At 35.7% G+C, this 21,285-nt stretch overlaps 1 protein-coding gene across 3 annotated transcripts in view; it reads left to right on the top strand.

Moving 5' to 3' along the window:
• Rhogef64c (Rho guanine nucleotide exchange factor at 64C) overlaps nt 1-21,285 on the top strand; it is a 112,002-nt gene that overhangs the window by 81,541 nt on the left and 9,176 nt on the right. For all 3 annotated transcript variants that reach the window (XM_072897563.1, XM_072897564.1, XM_072897565.1), the window contains 2 exons: nt 11,827-12,226; nt 13,466-14,929. In XM_072897563.1, the coding sequence (XP_072753664.1) occupies nt 11,827-12,226; nt 13,466-14,929 (1,864 nt within the window). The remainder of the gene's footprint in view (nt 1-11,826; nt 12,227-13,465; nt 14,930-21,285) is intronic.

Below are 21,285 nucleotides of genomic sequence, written 5' to 3'. Positions count from 1 at the left end.
GCTTGTCTGGTTTTACATTAAAACTAGTCACCGCCGAATGAAATGGAATACTTTGTATTCGCGTTGACTTGGCCGCGATGATACGCTAGGTCTTCTCCCGAGAAGAGTCTCAAGTGTCGACCGGTTCAGCCGACATGAGAGTATCAGTCGATATGAAAGACAATCGCGAATGTGCAAATGTATGCAATTAAACAAACATATGTTATATTTTCTAATAAGTTCTGTAACAGCAGCAGTGTTGTAATGGTAGAAAAAAAAAGTAATACTTGTTAGTTAAGTAGAATATTTCTTCTTTTAATAATGCGATCAACACGTCGAGCAACTAACCGATAGACTGTCATTTAAAATTGCAATTTAATTGCACAATTTATCATGACAAGTTTGTATAGCGTGCAACGACAAGATTGACTTTCTTTTTTTTGTGTTGATTTGCAGGTTTCTTTCAGGAATGTGAGATTTCTTTTTTTTTTTTTTCTATATCGTACGGTGAAACTACTGATTTTTCGATGATAAATGCAAATTCTTAACAAATTTCTCAGAGATATTTCCTACATATCTCTCGATCACGTGAAATGTGTATCAAATAATGTACAAGTGTCATTTTGTCATTAATTAAATATTTTTCCTATTCATCCTACGATGTATATGATCGGGGAGATCTTGAAATTTATCATAATAATATTTAAAAGTTGCAATAAATGTGCTAAAATGCTTATATGATTGCCATAAAGATGACGGATTTATAATAAACAAAGAAAATTCGCGTAGAAACTGCGTTATATATATTCGTACCGATTTATAGTGGCGAACTTGTAAGCAATACAAGCAGATTTACAAGTATCATTACTTCGCGCATATAAGTATGATTACTTTCCATCGCATCGACAAGTGTTACGAATGGGGATAAATTTGCGCAATTCCTTAAGTAATCTCACACGCTTATGCTAGCCGTTGAGGAGAACGATACGCGAATCGAACATTCGCGAGGGTAAGAGAGGAACAAACTTTACGACCGTACATGCATAAATCACCGCATCCACCGCACGCATACGCACCTCACGTACCAACGAAATGCCATGTTTACGACACGGGGGCTGCCTAAAAATAAATTTTAAGTAACCGCGAAAACATTTTAGTCAGTGACAACGCTGCGCAGCTAATTTATGTTCAATCCGGCTAGAAATTTCCCCAACGCGTTACGTGAACGCTCTCATCGAGAAACGGAAGATCTAATTGGATAACCGAGATCGTAAGAATCGCTTGGACATGGCTCACAAGCCGGTAATAAAATATATTTACGTACAACGTATTTCGTAAGATGTTATTTTAACAACAGTTGTACGGCGCGCATCCTATCGCAATCATGTTATAGAGAACTATTAAGGAGTATTCCTACCTATATCGTATAAATCGAGCAGTAAAAAGAGAATGATGCTTATTTCGCTTTTATATTACGTCCTTATCCGTTCGGAAAACAGACGCCAATACCTGTCATAATTTGATAATCGTAATTTATCACGAACTCGTGATGTGAAAATAACGATCCGATGACAATGCGTTTTTATTAAGAGAACTTGCTGGTTCAAGATGTTATATCGTTCCTTCTTATATTAACCGTTGCTATTTTGCAATCCAGAACTACTTTAGCGACATTCTGCTATATGTCTGCGCGTGACCGGTAATAATTTATATAACTATTCGAGCATACATTTCTTACAGGCGCTCAACTTTCCACGCTCTTTCGAACGTTCCTGGTTCTTGAGAACTCGAGTCAACTAGTTTAGTTAGTATTTGATTCACGTTGCTATACACGCGCGGGTGGAACTTTCGACATTCTTTATTCCCTGCCAATTTCTTGCCTTCAAACCACGAATTAAACTTTATTTATCTTGCGTCTACAAAACGGTGATATATAATGCCTCTAATGAGTCTTAAAGATATTTATAAAGAATTTACATTTTTATAAATTTTATATTCATTTTTGGTTTACTATCTTTTTAGAAAAAAAATGTGTCTTAATTTTACATATTTTATATGTATTTCCAAAAATCATTTTTAATAAAATAGCGATATGCAATATTTTTTATGGATTTTTTGTAATGGAAGATTTTATTCGACTTTTATATAAATATGTACCAACAATAAAATATAATTATAATTAATAATAAAAAGAGATTTTTGCTTGTAATAAATTTGCATTGCGCGCGAAACGTACGCGTTATTTGACAGCCTTTATTTTGCATTTATATCATAGTAATGAGTTGAGTAATAATACTTTGTCACGTAAGCTGAACCTAATCTTTCAACTTGATCTATTCGTTCGATAATTTTATTTCTTTGAAATAGAATCTCATATGGATATCTAGTATTGCATATTACGTAACAGACATTATTCACACTTATGTATTAGATATTTAATATATAACTTTTACCAGTTCTTTAATCATATTCTAAGATTATAAACATTTTAAATACTACAATTTTTTTCATTCTTATATTTTTTTTAAGCGCGAAAGGTGCAAAGCAAAGAAATATTAGAAACATAACTTCTTATATTTATAAAAGATATAAATTTCCATGACGTGCTAATAATACATAATTACATCAATGGTAATTAAAGAGCGTAATAAGACTGACAATGAGATAAAAAGCCTATGATTTATAAGATCCATTTTAGATATTACTTAATGTTAGAATAGATTAACAAATTACAAGCCGTTTCATAAATATTGGTTAATTATTATCAGGCATAAGGTAATTAATCTCTTGCCTCTTTTTAAGAAAAAAAGATAGGAATTTAACATTTATATGAGACAGTAAATTTATAGCAATAAATGGCACGGAAATTCAACTCGTTGATTTATTCGTTTTACGTCCGAACGAGCGTATTTGAACCCAAAGTACTCACACGTGACTCGAGTGTTTTCTTCTCATCTAACCTTTTCACCGGTACTGCAAATTCTATAGGTGTCATGTCGTCGTCACACTCGTTGGCGCGTATCGTCTTTAATCTTTATCATCCCCGTTTATCGCCGCTGCCGCGACAGGTTCTTTGCGTGGTGAAAATTTTGCCGCCGACATGGGCCGCCGAGCGTGTCACTTTCCTTTTCTTGACGTAATTTTCGCGCAAAAACAATCGCGCTCCATCTCGTATCCGCCCCATATTTCTTCTCTCCGATCGCGGCGAATAAGCGCCTTTTAATCGTTTCCGTGAATATTAAACGCCTCTTAGATTATTTTGGAAGAGATTCGGCGTATATGGTATTTAAAAACGATATAAAAAAATCCATTATTATAGCGACAAGTAGATGGAAAGTTTATTTCAACGTTGCTAATCGCTTCGACGAGATTCTTTTTCGTCGTTGAAAGGAGAAATTTAGCAAAATTATTTTTTTTACTCAGATTATCACGTCTTAAACATTAATCTTTCAAGTAAATTTTGATAAATAAATCAGAGATAAAATAGAAATTGTGCAAAATTCTTTTGAGTTATACAATAGTAGTAAAAGTATATAAAACAATATTTTTTTTTTTTATTTAAAGCTGCTTAAATATAATTTTGTTACAAAATAAAAATGTCTATAAAAAAGCTGCAATTTTTTTATAATCCTTAATTCGATACGAGTGCAATCCTATTGCGCCACGTAGGTATCACATGGATGATCTGTGTGTATCGAAAGGCACTCGAGACACGTACTTATACAATTAACGTAGCGGCGTTGTAATAACACGCGTTGAGTCTTATTGTTAGCCAGTAGTTGTGCAACGCGGAGACGCACTGGTGCAGTCACAAGGATGATGCATCCGCGGTGCATCTACCGTGACCCCGGCTTAGCTAGAAGATCGCGTGCAATAGCGCCTGGCATACGTAACTATCTTTGCAATATTGATAATAAACAAGCAAATATATATATATATTAAACGCATTTGCGAATCGTAAAATTGTAAATTGCTGAAGAAATGTCTGCAATCGTTGCGTTAGTGTGTCAGGTATCCGTTCTAATTACTCGGAATTATTCGGATTACACACATTGCGATATTATTTTAAAAATGATAGGCGCAATTTTTTAGCACATCTGATACGTGATATTCAATGTCTCTTAGATGCAGATACTAGATATAAAAGTGAATTATTAAATACATTTTTACAATATATTTTACAGCTGCATTATTAATAGTATTGAATTAATAGTTTAATTAATAGAATATTAATAGAGACTTAATAGTTTCAGGAAAACCTTGACGGTGTCCTTCTCGTCACAATATATATACCGATTTATACAAGGAAAGAAATTGACGTAATTGCAAGTAATATTGAAGAATTACAAGTGCTCGATGATCACGTAGAGATCCTCTGGAATATAATAGTGTCTGATTGCATAACGTGCCGCAGTGTTCGATTCAGTCGTGAAATTTTATTTAAATGGAACGCACAACCGTTAGTTGTCCGTATTGCGACGCGCGATAATTTGCGTAATTTATAATAAATAGCACGTAACCCGCATCTTGGTCTTTTTTAATTTTTAAATAGAGACGTATTTATTGAGTAGCGCATACAAGTGCATCGCGGTCCACGTATGTATGTACTCGTGACCGTCATTTTTCTCTCCATTGATCAGCCATCCTCGAGGCTATAGTTTGCTCCGTGACGCGTGAAAAATGTGCTCGTGCACTCAACGTCACAGAATTATAAGCAGCCATAGCGGACATGTCTTTACTATTTCAACATGATATTATTATCATTCTCTTCATGTTCCTTAAATATTTAATTTTGTCCTTTTTACAATGTTTTGATTTATTAACGCTAATGGATCAATATTTTGTTCAAGTTTTAATTAGAAGATTCATTGAAGAATAAGAATTTATCCGAAGCTTATTATATATATATATATATGTATATGCGCCAGAATTATAAATTATTTCTAACTTCAATAGTATTTTGATATTTTTTAAGAAAAAGGCATTTCATATTATTTATGAAATTCGTAGATGAAAGAGACGCGTGGTTTGTAGAGATGGAGATTCTTTACAAATTTCAGGGACTATTCTTTTACGAGTTTGATGAAGAGTTAAAGTAACAAAGTCAACGCGTTTTCGAAACAGAATATTTGACATACCGGAACATAAAGCCGAGACCCTCGCAGCTGTCTCTCTTTTCTCTAGGCAAGTGTAGTGGTAATTCCCGCGGTAACGGGCAGAATGAAAACTGTTACCGCAGTTATGACTGGAATTATGATTATTGCCTTTTGCACAATTGACATGGCGAAGCCGATGGTATAAAAAAAAAAAAAAAAAGGTAGGAGGCAAAAGGGCGCGCCGACTATACTTTCCTCAGGAAAGATAATGTCGTTCATGTGGAGGTGGAATAGATAATTTCTCACTCCACGCTAAGTCGTCGACCTGCCTGCCTCGGCATATCGATACAGTCCCCAGCCGGAAATGTATGCTCACTTGAGCGTGACAGATGCGGTTTTCATCCAGAAAGGTAATTGTTGACACGGAACGGACGGGCTGCTTTTTAACGTGACTTCTCGTGACGCTAAGGCATGAGATACGATTCATTAATGATAGTCGTTGAATTTATCAAAGGCATATATAGTCTTATTGTTAGTAAAAACGTTACATTGAAATCTTTTTTTGCGCAGAACAAAAAACAAAATTATGTAAAATTTATATGAGCAAAACATTTCTCACATCTATTAAGAGTATTAAAAAAATACTCAAGTGTCTTTTATATCGTATTGTTAAATCAAAGTTAAAAGCTAGCATTATGCAAAATGAGATATTGTTATGATCGCAATGGTATAAATAATTATAATAATCTTAATAGTAAATTGAATGATCGACGAATATTTTGTTCTTAGTAAGATTATTTGTAATCAAACAGTTTAAAAACGTCGTTATTTTTGCGAATGAATTATAGGAAAAGACCAGTAGTATTACAATTATTTAACAGAGGGGAGGAATGTACTTTCTTCTCTCTCCATGACCGTCTGTATCAAGATGACCTCGAGAAATGAGTAGCTAAGCATGCGAGCGCGCTTTTTCTTCTATCTCGTTTTATTTATTTTTCTCGCCTCCTTCTCTTTTCTTTTCTCAAGAACGGTCACTGTTTTTCCACCACAATCATATGTAATACGTTCCTCATTTTTCTTTTGAAACGCTTTCGAACCGTGTTATCTTATGAATTAACGTTAGCTTATCACGAACGAGATCTCATGTTTTTTCAAGGATACTGAATGTCTATTTCATGCTTTTCTTCATTTAACCAAGTTAAATATGGTGCAACATTTACGGCAATATACTGGGAAACACGAGTAAAAAGAAAAGTCAATGGGAGAAAGGAATTCTAGATATTTGTGTCTTATAATTAAAAAAGAAGAAATACATGGATCGGATTACTTTTTTGAGACACTTTAATATTCTATAATCGATTAGATATGGAACATTAAAGCTTGGTAGCGATTCGATCCGTTGATATCTTTATCCAAGTATCTTTCTTTACTTTATGTGTATATATATATATATATATATATATATATATATATATATATAGGTGATTGACCAATATCCTTTTTTAGCAAAGCATATAGAAGAAAATTAAAAAATAACCCCCAGTTTTCTTATTTAAAAAGTTTTATTAATAACGTTTTTGTCTCTTTGATTCTTACTATTTAATCGTGTATTCAAGAATCTCAAATGTTCTATAAAAAATTGTGCAATAAGTGGCCAGCTTCGCAAAGTTGAAGCTTGTGTACCTACACGCGAGTATATGTTTCAGTGAAGAGATCTCATCTCGTATTTTCTCAAGAGTTGCTTAGACTAACATAGAAGAAGAGTCGCTCGTGAGACGCGCATCTAAAGATCGTTTCCCACTTGAGTCGGTAGTCTTTTAAAGGAAGTAGTCTCGACGCTTTAACGATATGAAAAGATCTAAGGCTATGTTTGTTGCACCAACGAAATATCGCACAAAGAAAGATAAATCACAGTAGATCGAAGATCTCATGATCGTATATAATCGCGAGGGAAATATGTGCAACGAAACTATATATATGCATCATGATGCGATCCTACATTCGAATGAATATATTTATTTCACGTAAATAGGAAATCGTTATGCACTGTAATGTAAAATGTTATTGCATATTTTAGAGATATTTTTAGAAAAGGTTGAGTAAATAGATTTTTGCGAATACATCGCGCGATATGAGAAATTTGTGAATAATATATGTTCTGCTCTACACATGTGATACTCTAGCTTAAAAAAAAATTTAACTATGAGAAGGGATTACGTATGTTTATAAAATATTAAAAAAACCAAAAATGTTAATAAAAAAATTAAATTTTTCTTAAATGACATATAAATTCATTTTTGTTGAAAATATCTATTTTTCCCATGAGAACTAAATTTCTCATAATAATAAAGATCGTCTGATTGGAAGCCGATTCCAAAATCGATTTCATCAACCACGCCCGTTTTCGCCTCGTTTGCACCTGTCAGTTGCATGCAGGCGTGGCGATCTGCGTCTATGTGTACTTACCTGCATACGTGCCGCTCTCGCGCCCGCATGTATATGCTAGTTTACTTTCTGTTTTTCGACTGGCCAGTGCTCTTACGTGAGCTTGTGGGACAGGATTTTTACGAAAGTCCCCGCATGGACGAGAAAGTAAAGTGCACCTCGCTGTTCGCCCTCGAGGCTTGCCCCATTTTCCGACCTTATGCGCTTCGTTGTACATTCCGTCGTACCTTGTTGCAGCTGCAGTTACTGCGAGCGCGGATTTTGCGCTCTAATAATTGCGAACTCAAAAAATGCAGATCAAGAGTCGACGTTTTCGTACTGTATTGATTATATAAATTGATTAAGATAAAGAATTTTTAAAAAATCGTTTGATAAAAATTTCCTAATATCATGCATGCTAATATAACTACAATATTTATATATGAAATAGTTATATATATGTATGAAAGATTTCTTTACAATTATAGTGATATTAATAGAAGCAGATTTATAAAGAAGACTTTCTTATTTCAAAATTTATTGCGTGTATTCATAGCGTTTTGCGCTTCGTAGTTTCGATTGCGTTCGTTAATTATCGCAATTTCACGCATTCTTGAACCTAATAAATTCCCCTCAATTTCGGTATCATTCGTGCGGCTTGACTCAGTTTACAAATTGTATGTAACCAATATATTAACGCGCGTTAACCGATATACATCCCACTTTCACTTATCTTCATATAGCACTTTCGGAAAAATTATCTTTATTGTTTTACTGAAACAAAAAGACGTTGACATCGTTATATTTCTGACGAAAAAATAATTAGTAAAACTTGTCTATTTTACAGTCATATAATTCATTAATGACGATGACGTTATCGAATATATGTGAAGACGATTAGACTGGCAAAAATCAACGTCAACAGATTATACCAAAGTTCGAGATAGAAAATATACGTGGAAAATATTTTTAATTTAAAATTTGACTTTTTTCTGCTTTAATAGGTTTCCAGGACGCATTATAGGATAGAATTATATCGAACGCAATAAATGATCTCTTTTTCGACGCAGATGTATATTTCAAAGACGCTACATGTAACTTTTTTTTTCCATTCGCAGTCAGAATTGCAAAACAAGTTACCATCCAAGTCTTTCCATTTGCAACTGCATAAAGAAAAAGAAGGACCGAATATATATCGCGCAGACTCTCTCGATAGATCGCAGATTAGATTCGGTCAAGAGCGCGTGTCGCGAGCAAATCGACATGTCTCGCTCTCTCCGTCCGAGATGCAGTTCTTATTTCGCGTATACACATGTTGTGCGTTGCATCTATGTGCATCTATCAGCGGAAACTGCGAATGTGTAGATCAGGGAGATAAGCGCGCGAAGGATAATTATAAAGCGCAAACTGAATGGAATCTGAATGGATTAGATAGAAGCAACTGAGAGTCTAACATCAACGTGATTAAGAAAATCTAATTAAGGCTTTTAAGGATAACAGCATCCTCCTCATTCGTCCGCGGGAATCTATTTCGATCTAATCGTCGCGAGCGATCTCTCTTCTTTTGTGCATCAACGCGCGCGATTTTTGCGGAGCGCGAAACGCAAGAATTCCATGCGCGAACAACGTGTAACGGTACGATGTCGCTCGCAAAATTTTTCTCTTGTATTTTTTTTTTCTCACGTAATTTGCTATTCCACGAACCATTTCCTCGAGGGGAGCGATACTTTTCAGTGATTTTCATCAAGTGTCGATAGCACCCGTTTGAAAGTGCTATTATTACCTTATTGAGTTTCTTATCTTTCTTGTCGTTTTCTTCGATGATTTTCCGATAATTCACAATTTTTCTAATTTATCGAGTGATATTTTCTTATTGGCAAAAATTCATAAATTATGTGACAAAAATATTGATTGTAAATAAACAAAAATAAATTTATTTTTACGTACAAAAATGTTGCTGCGAAGAATATAATGAAAAATAGAATAAATTAAAATGTAAATGAAACATAAAAATAATGTAATTTAATTTATAAGAGATTTAAAATTGATGTTTTTTTAGTAAATTTTTTTCATCGCAAAGGACTTGTATATTGAGAACTTTTTCATCTCCTTAGAAATACATAATAAATCGATAAATCACCATTTCACGATAAACAGGAAATCAAATTTACATGTTTCTTTGGCCTCTTTTCTCTTTGTTTGGCGCGTTGTTTGATCTCTCTCTCTCTCTCTCTCTCTCTCTCTCTCTCTTTTTTTTTTTTCTTGGCTCTTTCTCTTTCGCGAGATTCAACATCGCGACACGCGACGTGCGCGACGTTATCTCTGCGATTTCTCTAAAGGGGAAGCGAATTTAAATTGGCGATGGCGAGCGATCATACCATCGTTCACTTTCCCTGAAACGCGCGTTTGCCTTCCTCTCTTCCGCTCTCCTCCTTCGTTTTTGCCCATCCACGGCTCTTCTTCCACGTTGTGGTTTTTTTGTGCAACTTACCTACCGGAGCTCGAATGTTCTCTCCGTTTTTCCTTCTTCGGAGAATGCAATACGACTGACGCTGAGAAGCAGCGTGATTTGCGGAAGGGATTCGCCATCCACGAAGGTTCTGGAAAGGAAGAAAAGGGGGGTAGAGATCGAGCTGAGTTAGAGTACGTGCCGTTAAAGGGAAATCGAAACGAGTGATCCATCAGCCTCTCAATACTCGTCGAACACAAAGCGATTCCTGTTGCGGATAAAATCGCGGATGAGAGTGACACGTCGGGGTGAAAGGCTTCGCAATCTACGTTTTGCGTTTCCTCCGCCAGATTAATGCGCATTGCGAGAATTCGCTTTCGTTGTCGCGATAAGGCCTTGCGTTGATTATTGGAGACATGGGAGAAATTTATTGTTAATTACACAAGTTAAGTACACGCATAGTCGAGTAAATTAGTTTGCAATCGATACTTTAATATTGTACATCTTTGAATCTTTTATTTTTATTTTTAATTTCCAACTGGGAACATTATTACAATTAATACGCTTGAATGTAAAAGCAGTTACCTACTTCATGTAAAAATATTGAATATAAATCTTTTTTCTAACCGTTATGTTACTCTGACATAAAGAGATATATATATTTTTAGAAACACGCATACATTGTCCCCCAGTTTCTAGTGATATGCATTGGAATTTCATTCCTTCGAGCGTAAATACCGATGTCGTATGCATGCCATGTCTACGGCATACCACCATTGGTAAACAGCTTGAAGAAAAGAAGAATGATGACCTGGACATTGACGGAGGCAACAATGGCCGATTCTCTGTTTTGTGTCTGGGCGAATATAACTATGGCTGTTCAGGACCTCGCATGTTCTTTCTATCCAGGAAGTTATTATAGCTAGTGCGATATATCGAACCGGAGAGTCAGCGGAATGATACATCCGTAATTACTGATAGCCAATTACCGTAAGAATGTCGCGGATCACACGATGTACATCGCAAATACATATTCGGATGATTTCTTACGACGAGACTTTTCCGATGTCATTTCCGGCAGACGAAGAAACGAATAATCACGTCGAAAAAAAGTATTAGAAGTTTCGTGGTAACGTAATGTATCGTTAAAGCAATTGATGTATCTCGAGTGATATAGTATTACAGTAGAAAGTACGTGAATGGAGATTGCATAACGCTCGATTTCTGTGATAAAAGGTTGTAAGAAATCGACAAGTATAAGTACATTCAGACATTTCTCACGATGTAATTTCATCCGGTAATCAAAGAAAGAAATAATCGTGTCGAAAAAACATACTATAGGTTTCATGATAATTATTAAAAACATATGCACTGAAAAATTACAGAATATCGAGCTTGACATTTATCTCACTCTTCTCGTATTCAATATTATTCAGTGTCAATTCCGTGGAAAAATATGGAAATTTTAAATTTTCAGGAATTTCTTTTTTGTAAAAATTAGGGAATTTTATTCGCGAGGTAATTTTTGTGAATTATATATTTTAAATGTATTGTACATATATTTCTGTCTCTCATTTATATATATATATTCAATCTAAAAATGAAAATAAAAATTTCAAAATGAATATATATTCAATGTTATAATTCAATAAAATATTCAATATGCAATATATGTATATTCTTTATTGTAATTTTTAAATTTATTATTATCTGTTTATTATTTATTCTCTATTATTATTTATTATTCTTTTTATCTGAAATTTTTAAAATATCTAGAAAGATCAGGGAATTTTTTTACAAGCTATTATTATTGTAGTTATTATTGAGTATCTTATTGTTATTACTCAACTGTCATCTCTCCTGCAATTTTGATTACAGAGTTACGACACCTTGAGCAAGGGCAAGAAATCGTGGAGCGTACGGCTGGGCCTGTCGCGGCAGCACCACCAGAATCCCGGGGACGATCCCGGCAAGAGCGGTTGGGGCACCATAAGCGGCAGCAGCGTGATTTCCCGCCAGATGATCTACGGTAACGATCCGTGGATGTATGGCACGGTGAGGTCATCGCGGACCGAACAACCGCGACCGTTCCTGACACCGCCGCCGCTGCCGGGTGCGGCACCGCTACTCGTAGTATGTTCCTGTCCGGAATTCCTTTCCGGTACCGTCAGAAAGCTCGGCAACTGCCGCAAGTGCGGCGGCCACCGGGTCGCCGGGCTACCCTTCGGCGGGACCTGCCGGCTACCGTCATCCTCGAGGTCCAGACCCAGTCTCGCCGGTGAGTGAATCAATCCATTCGCTATTTTCGTCTCTCTGATTTTTCTCCGAGTTATACATATGTATAATATTCGCATCCTTGAATATAAATTACGACGATTATTTTCCCAAGAATATAGAAACGAGTAATATATATATATAATAAGTACAATTATTCTTATACATATACAGAGTTTCCGATTCCGGACTTTTCGAAGACCCTGTATATAAGAATAATTGTACTTATTTTGTCGTGTGAAATGTACTTGTATACATACGAGGACGTCGGCCAAAGTCAAAGTAAGATAAGTGAGGACGGGGTGTAAGAGCTCCTACCCGTCGATGATGTTCATGCTCTAATTGCGCGCTTCGTATTAGAGAGAGATTTTCTCCTCGTTTGCGTTCGAGATAGCGTGTATACACGAAGCGCAGAAAGTTCTTGGCCGCGGGCAAGATAACTGAATCTTACTCAGATGATGCTCTCGCATACCTATGTACTTTAGTTTGCATTTAAATCGGTTTGGACTATCGTACGCTTCTCCGTTTATTCGAGCCGCGATTAAGCTTCTCGATACTTGTAACGATACTTTGCGAATTGTTAGAAATGTAAAGTAGCGATTTTTCAGACAATTGATACTTTACACTCGAATGGTTTTCGCGATGGTAATTGGATCGTCTTGTATTAACCCATCATCGATGTGAATTGTAATCGCGAATCTATTAGCCGATCACTAGTGTTTTTTAGTTAGTGGAAAGTAATAGTTAATAAATGATTACAAATTTTTACATTTCTAGTTTACGCATTTTACTATGTTGTTCTTTTGTTTTCATAACGTTTAATCCGCGAAAACAAATTACTTTTAGATTATGACAAAAGAAACCCTATTACATATTTTTTTTAATAAATTCGCAGCCTATTAAATTGTAATTGTAAAAATTGAATTTTATAAAAATTAAGAACGTTCAAATTTCAGATATATTATACATTATTTTCAGAATACAAATTCCTTAATATCTAATGTACATGAGACTAGAAATCGATATGTAATATATATTCTCGGGAGAAAATATTGTATTGCCGCGGAAGAAATTCTTCGAAATAATATATATAGATTAGAAATTGAAATGCGTGCCATCACAAAAATTTCATGTTTCGCGTTCAATCTAGAGATCTAGGTCGCTGTAATAAATCGAATCGCAGGAGCCGCCGGGCGATTTCCTCTCGCGCTCGCGATTACAAACGGTTGAATCTATTTCCTAGGCGTGTTGAGGACTCCGATCGACGATCCGTACGATCAGATGCGACGGAACCGGCTCGTGGAACCGAGATCCCGGGCGCGCAGCATCTCGCCGCATCGATCGTCCACGCAGCGAGATTCCAGGAGCCAGAGCATGATTTCGCGGGTCGCCACGAAAGAGCGGAAGAGCTCGATCGAGAATACGTCTACGATATCGAGATCCGAGTGGTTCGATAAAGACCCGAGTGCGGTTGCGAGCTACGACGATCGCAAATCGCGGCCTGGTTTCTCCGGCGGCGGCGGCGGCAGCGGCGGCAGCAGCGGTGTGTCTTCGAATGATTGGATGCTGGAAGAGACCTCGGAAAATCACTCGCGGATTCATTCCGTCGCCACGACGTCCGCGAGACTGAACCGCGTTTCAAAAAAACCGTCGAGAGAGACAAGTCAGAGGAGAAGAAGCGGTCAGGACGATTGGAAGGAAGAAACAATCGCTGCGGACTCGCGAAGGAGCATCCTCGAATGCGATGTGAATCCGTATCTGTTACTGAAGAAGCAGAAAGACGAGGACGATCTAAGCGACGATTTATCGGACAATGCGTTGGAGCAGGACGATCTCAGGACAATGTCCAGCCTGTTCGATTCGTCGAAGGTGAAATCGATCGAGAGGATACCGAACAGGAGCGTCGTGGCGGCGATCGGTGGTCAGCGAATCAGGGTGTTCAATGAAGCGTTCAGGAAAATTTCGGACGATGACGACGACGACGACGACGATGATGTACCACCACCGGTCACCAGAATCCCGATACCGAAGATATCACCGAAGAGACCACCGAGGAGGCTAAAGGAAGCCCGGCAGACGTTGAAGAGCATCCTAAAACGCGGCCGGGTGATCGAAAGCAAGAGGAAGAATGTGCTTTTCAATGTCGACAACGTAATATTCGCACCCGAGAAACCATCCGAAGCGACGCGTCTGTCGTGGAGCAAGATCGGCAGGATCGCCAATTGTAACAAGGAACAGCGAATCAGCAGTCCAGGGCCTGAGCGAGAGGAAGCACCGATCGTGTCGCAGGAACAGCAGGAGAAACATAACTTTATCACGATCCCGAATATCAAAGACCCGAAGGTGGACAGAATCAAGCTCAAGGAGCCGAGAATCGTGCCGGAAATGAAGAAGCCTACACCGCCCAATCTCGACAGGATCAAGATAGACAAATTTGTTCCGTCCAGGAAGCCCGGTTGTCCCGTCGTGTCCAAGAAGCAGGACGAAATCAGCAACGTACAACGATCCTCGCTCAACGCTTCGTTATCGCCGAAGAATGTTACTAGAGTGGAGAAGGAGGGGACATTATCTGCCGAGAGGAGATTGTTGGACGAGAGTACCGTCCGACTTGAAGACGAGACCGAGCTGGAGATTGAGATCGAGGAGCTAAAGGACCGTCTGCCGCACATTGCTGTGGACGAGAAGGATCTCATCTTAAAATCCGAAGGTAAGAGTACTTTCTAAAAAATACTATAAAACTCTTCGTTATTACTGCATGTATTAATTAGTATATATGTCTTATTAAAATTATATTTATATAATTTTGGGAGAATTTTTTTCATATCTTTTTATTTGACACACAAAAAATATGTAAAATGTTTGCGCAAAATTTACAATCATATTTTATTCCTGCATAGAATCATAAAATATATTGAAATATAATTAAATACATGTGTCATTTTTTTTTTTTTACAACATGTTGCATATTCTTTATGATGAACATTACATAATCGTCATCTATAGTTTTACGCACTAGCTGTTGACATTGCACAATATTAGCATTAATCTTTTTGATTAATCACATTGTTATTTCTCGAACGTATAATTTATTTCTAGACATATTTTCATCATTTTCAGATCATAATAATATAACGCTGTCATATTTTAGAGCAGCATTATTAGTAGCTACAAATATATACAGCCGTAAATTAACAATTAATTTATTGATATTAATAATTATAATAATGCTCTCACTTCTGGATACTTATGCCATGCAATTAGGTCGTCCAAATTAATTTCACACGCGGAAATTGGCAAAATCTAAAGATAACACGACCGTTCCGCATCGCGGGCAAAAGCCTGCATTCATCGCGAATCAGTAATTCTATATCAGCTGTTCATCGACGCTTATCATGTTATCATCCGGTTATGATCTCTCTTCCCTCCGGTCATTATGCTAATACGTGTGATTAATGGGCCGTTGAGGTTGACGCGATTTATCGAGCTATCCTTGAACTTTCGGAAAAAATTACGCGTTCAAGGATGACGGCTCGCGATTGCTTACGCTTCTCTTAACGGTGCATACCATTTTGTTCCCGAGACTCTCTTATAAGGATCGTTGAATTCTGCGATTCACACACAACGATTGACAGCGCGATTTGTCTCGAAATCATATATTTAATTCAAGAAATTGCATAAAGAATATAAAGATTTCTTTTCTCGTGTAGATATATATATAATGATTGTTTTTATTAATTACATTATCGTACATAAAATAGTTTGATAAGTTAATATGAAAGCAAATTAACGTTGAATGCGATTGGAAGGCGCAGCTGAAATTCACGAATAACCTTCCTTATGGCCCGCTTTGTCGATGACAAGAGGAGAAAGGTTAGCTGATCCTGACGACCCTGAGCCTTATCCTCAGGCTGTTTGGTTTGCTTTTAAAAGTCGCTTAAAAGAGCCTCATGAGTTGCGACTGGAGCATTCGAAAGTGTATAAGGTCATGGCTGGACAATTTATCATCTGGCTACTTGTTCCAAAGCTACATAGTAGCTGTTACACTGTTTAAAAAAATACACACTACATCTTCTCTAGCATACAAAACATATAAAAGGATATCTTAAAGATAAAGAATAAAGAATAAAAAAAAGGATGATATCTTTAAGAGAGACAAAAAAATATTTTTAAGAGAGTTATCCTGGATTTAGAAATTAATCGCAAAATTTTAAATTTGTTGACCTATTTTTAGTGTTCGTCTTACAATACGAATAGGAATCAATTATAAGCGGATTATTTTTTTTGCGGAGAAGACGCAACCTAATGTACAAAGTGACACAGAACTATCGTTTCTTATGATTTGCAAATGAAGATATTATATCAGTTATAATTTTTTTATTACAAAATAATTTTTCTTTAAGTTATTGCAACAAACACTGCTGTCAAAATATTCATCATGAAAGAAAATGTTTTACTCTTTCCGGTGTTACATTATCTCGCATTCGTGATGAAAAAAGGAGAAGTCACGAAAGTGGACGCGTGTGAAAGGTACGAGACAATCGAGAACAATGCGACCGGCTGTCGTCTTTATATGGAACGACGTGTACATGTTATTTATTGATGTATTGTTCAAAGGAAAAGGAATAATTACATACTAATTCCACACTCGCCGATCGTCCAGTTTGATTTTATTACCTATTTCTTTTGGAGAAAAATTCGCGCGTATCGTCCGAGATTTACGATCGATATAAAACCGATATCATGCGTCGAGCACTCTTCTAACAATAAGGCACGTGACATCGATTCGCGAAGTTATACTGCAAATAATTTTGAAAAACGGAAATATAATTTTATGAAAGTCTAATAATTTTTAAATTGAATGTGTAATCTCATTTCTTATAGACAATTTCTTTCGCCGTTTCGAGATAAATGTTATATCATTCTTGAGGATTTCTTCTAAATGAGCGAATAAATTTCTCGTTTTTCTAACAATTATCTGATTTATTTAGGAATTAAAAAATTTTTTGTTATATAAATTCCTTTAATATGTGCTAGAAATATTTTTTTACACACACACACACACATCTGCTTGCATATAATTTCTACAATTTAAATTTCGAAATTTTCTTTGAGATTTTCTATGAAACTAAATAGATTTCTTTTGAAAAAGGTTTCGAAATCAGGCCAAAATCATGAAAGATAACATTGCGACGCTGATTCGAGAAGATAGAATTTTCGGTGTAAATTGAGTTTGTAACTCGATGCGAAATAAGACACGACGGAAAAGTTGTGCGAATTAATTCGCATGATCGGCGTTGAAACGCGCCGCCTCGGTCGATTTGTACGCGGCTCTTTTAATCGTACCAGTCTCGTCTAGAAAAAAAATGAGAGTTAGACGCGACTGCGTTCTATTAATAGAAACGAGCGTGCATTAATGATCGTTGCGTTTCTTTACGTACGCCATATTAATTAGTGTTACGATTAAATTGGTATTCCGCGCGCGATCTCCACCAGTCGTCATAAGTTACGTTGGCTCTTACTGATAGGAATTATAGTAGTGGTAACAAACTGGTATTATGGCGCAATAGTGCTCGCAATTATGATACTAGTACCATGATATGGTGACCGAAGCAACTTTTCGAAGACCGATATATTTGCTCGTGATATGTCGAGTGATCGAGGCGAGTTAATGTATAGTTCAGTAGCATTATATGCTTCAATAAAATTCGCGTCGAAATAAATGTCAATCTCTCGGAGACATTGACAGTTATTAGTATCTTGGAATGGTACTAAAATCCTGTTCACCAATAGTGATTAAAATTCTAATTAATATAAACGTTTTCTCTAGTCACAATATCGTTCAATAATTTACAGCGTTTAGAATTGAATACAAGAACGAAAGTTACTTATAAAGAACGCAGGAAAGAATATTTTACAGCGATTTTTATAAAATCTACACTTTCTCTGATACATGTAATTGTCTCTTATATGCACAAAAAGTTTTACGTTTTTAGTAAGAAAATTTATATAAGTCTGTTTCTCTCTCTCTCTCTCTCTCTCTCTCTCTCTCTCTCTCTCTCTCTCTCTCTCTTTTGATTTTTTAAAATATTATATAATTTATTTAAAAAAAAAGATGATATAAAAGTAAATTATTTACAAGAGACACAAATAGTTTAAGGCATTTTTCAGAGCAAAATTTCTTTTTCTTAGTAAATGTGTCTTGTGCCTGATCTCAATTCATGATTGCTCGTGAAATGCGGTCGTGTACCTTTATACTTACGTCGGTATGTGAATGTGTAACGGAGAATAAAACAAATCCCCTGCAATACCCCATGACTTCCGGTGTAAATGCACTGCGCGGCGACGACGGTGGCGTTAGATAACCGCAGGCGAGTGACACGACGCACTTTTCTCTCTTCTTCGCACGTGTATAATATATATTATAATATATATCCACCTTTATGTATATCGCTCATATATCACGTATGTTTAATACAAGTCACCAATTTTGAGAGAAAAAATATTGAACTTGTGAAAATAATCATTAATTATTGTATATACGCGCGCCGACTTTTAACTTGTAAAAGTTTATACATTAATGAGTGATCTCAATAATATAAATTTAAAGTATAATTTTTAACTTGTAAAAGTTTATACATTAATAAGTGATCTCAATAAATATAAATTTAAAGTATAATTGTAATTTAAAATTTAAATTCAAAAACTAAAAAATATTTCCAAGTTTTAATTATTAGTTTATATAGAATAAATAAATCTTGCTATTTTAATACATATATGTATATATTTTCTTATTGCGCTTGAAATTTATATAAATTTAAAAACTATTTTATATACAATGTTATTTAAATAAAAAAAAAAAAAAATTTCTATACATGTTTGATGTATACAGTATTTTAAGGATATAGAGTAGCTCCATTCATTGCTTTATACGTTTATCTCCAGTCTTCCTTCACGGTGTTTTAATTAGCTATTCCCAGTCTACTTTCTAAGCTCAAGCACGAGCGAGCGCGACGCGTTCGAATTATAAAATCTAAATACTGATTTCTTTTCCCAGGCGCGAATCTTTTTACGTTCGTTTCTCCTCTTCGCGCGGACGGCCGTACAATCTGCTTCATACACGCGCGCGATATATATCGTGAATTATTTTCATCAGTTTCACATTCTGTATTGCGCATACGGTAATTCAGGTATAATGTAATAATAACTGAATGACGATGATTCATATAAAGGATTGCTTTCGCTACGCTCTTTCTACTTTGGAAATTAATAACTGCAGCCAGTCTTCTTGTAATTAAATTGAAACGCACTTGTTGTGCGATTCGAATCACGTTTGAATATATACATGAAATTCAAGTTTTCATGCTATTTTATCTTTATTTTTTTTTTGTTTTAGTTTTTATTATTATAGCTAACAATTTTTTGAATATATTATATAATATAATTTTATTGTATGTGAATATAATTTTCTTAATCTGTCCATCAATTAGAAAAAAATATTGAAATAAGATGTAAATTGAGAATAAAATCTAATATGTATCGTGCATTAACATGCAATTGAATATTAATGTGCATTTTATGTATGATTACTTAAAAGAAGTTAAATGAAAAAGAAGAAGCATGTATAAACGTAAAGGAAAAAGATTTTTCTGCTGTATATGTGGAGAGTTTTCAAAGAAACTATCGATCATCGTGCACGAATGTTCGCTGCATCAGCCACGTGCTGCGCTCGTAATAGATGCATCTGATCGAGTATCTCGAGTTGGGAACCTTGACTCCTTCGCGCCGTCGTTGTTTACCCACGGGTCTCATAAATCATCGGTTCGTTCCCTTGATCTGTGCGTACAGTCCGTGCAATTATGCTTTTTAGAGAAAGAGAGAGAAAGAGAAAGAAAGAGAGAGATTTCACGTTTTCTTTTGTACAAACCACGGGAGGCAGTGGCTCGATAACTTTTTCACACCGCGGCGATTCACGATCCGTATATCATGAACCGTCTTTTACGCTCGTTTTGTGTTCGGTAGCATAAATCTTCGCGTGAACGAGGAACCTCATCGCTTCATCATTTACCTCGCGCTTTTCTTTCATCAAAGAGCGTTGTCTCATTGTCTAGGATCTTTAAGAACGTTTTTTTTTTTTTTTTTTAAGCGTTGCTGCACCTTTCTCCCTTTGTTTGCCACTTCAAAGTTTTTTGCTTTATTGTTTACCTTTCCTATAGATAGTCGGTAAAAGTGCGTGAAATGTCTTTTTTGTGACAACGCCTTATTTCGCTATATAAATGCTTAAATGTTCTTCAATAACGAACTTTAATTATTGCAAATTATTCTCGCATTTCTAGAAAAATATAATTATATAATTTTATATTTAATTTAGGACGATGTGAAAGCTATATATGTAGCTTTATATATATTTAAAATTTTTCTTCATAAAATATCGAAAAATATATATACATACGAAATATTCATGTATATTGCTATTTTTTTATTTACATTTATTAGAATATAAATAATGTAACTTGTATTATTTTTTGAAGTTAAGAAAATAAAACATAAATATCCAATTTTACATTTTGATTGTTGAATCAAAGTATTAATCAGTATATTAGTTTTCCCTCGACATAATATCTTAAATTATAAATATATACTAATAATAATAGATAAGCTAAAAAATAAGGAGCGTCCATTCTTTATTTTTAAAAATTTTATAAACCATTTACGGTAGCGTCATATTTGATATCGTGATAGCTGATGCTCAACACAGTTAATTCCATAAAGAATACTCATTAGCTTCTGTGGCACAACACTTACAATTAGTTTCGCAAAACCTCACAGCAGCGATAGCTCATCTTTCTTCTTTGTGCGTGAGATTGGTCCGAGCCATAATCGCCATAAACGAGGCGGATCGGTGATTTGCGCAACTGCTTTTGCGGCAAAGTAATCGCACGCGTCTCAGTCAGAAATTCCTGGCCGCCGCGTAAAGTGGAGCAGCCGCGGAAAAACCGTAAATTTTCTCGCGGCGAGAAATTACGAGCTCATTTGCGCGCACTCGCGAGCCACCAAAGATCCGTA

The sequence above is a fragment of the Anoplolepis gracilipes genome, chromosome 8, assembly GCF_047496725.1.
Source record: "Anoplolepis gracilipes chromosome 8, ASM4749672v1, whole genome shotgun sequence".
NCBI lineage: Eukaryota > Metazoa > Arthropoda > Insecta > Hymenoptera > Formicidae > Anoplolepis > Anoplolepis gracilipes.
This window is presented reverse-complemented; position numbering and strand designations above follow the sequence as displayed.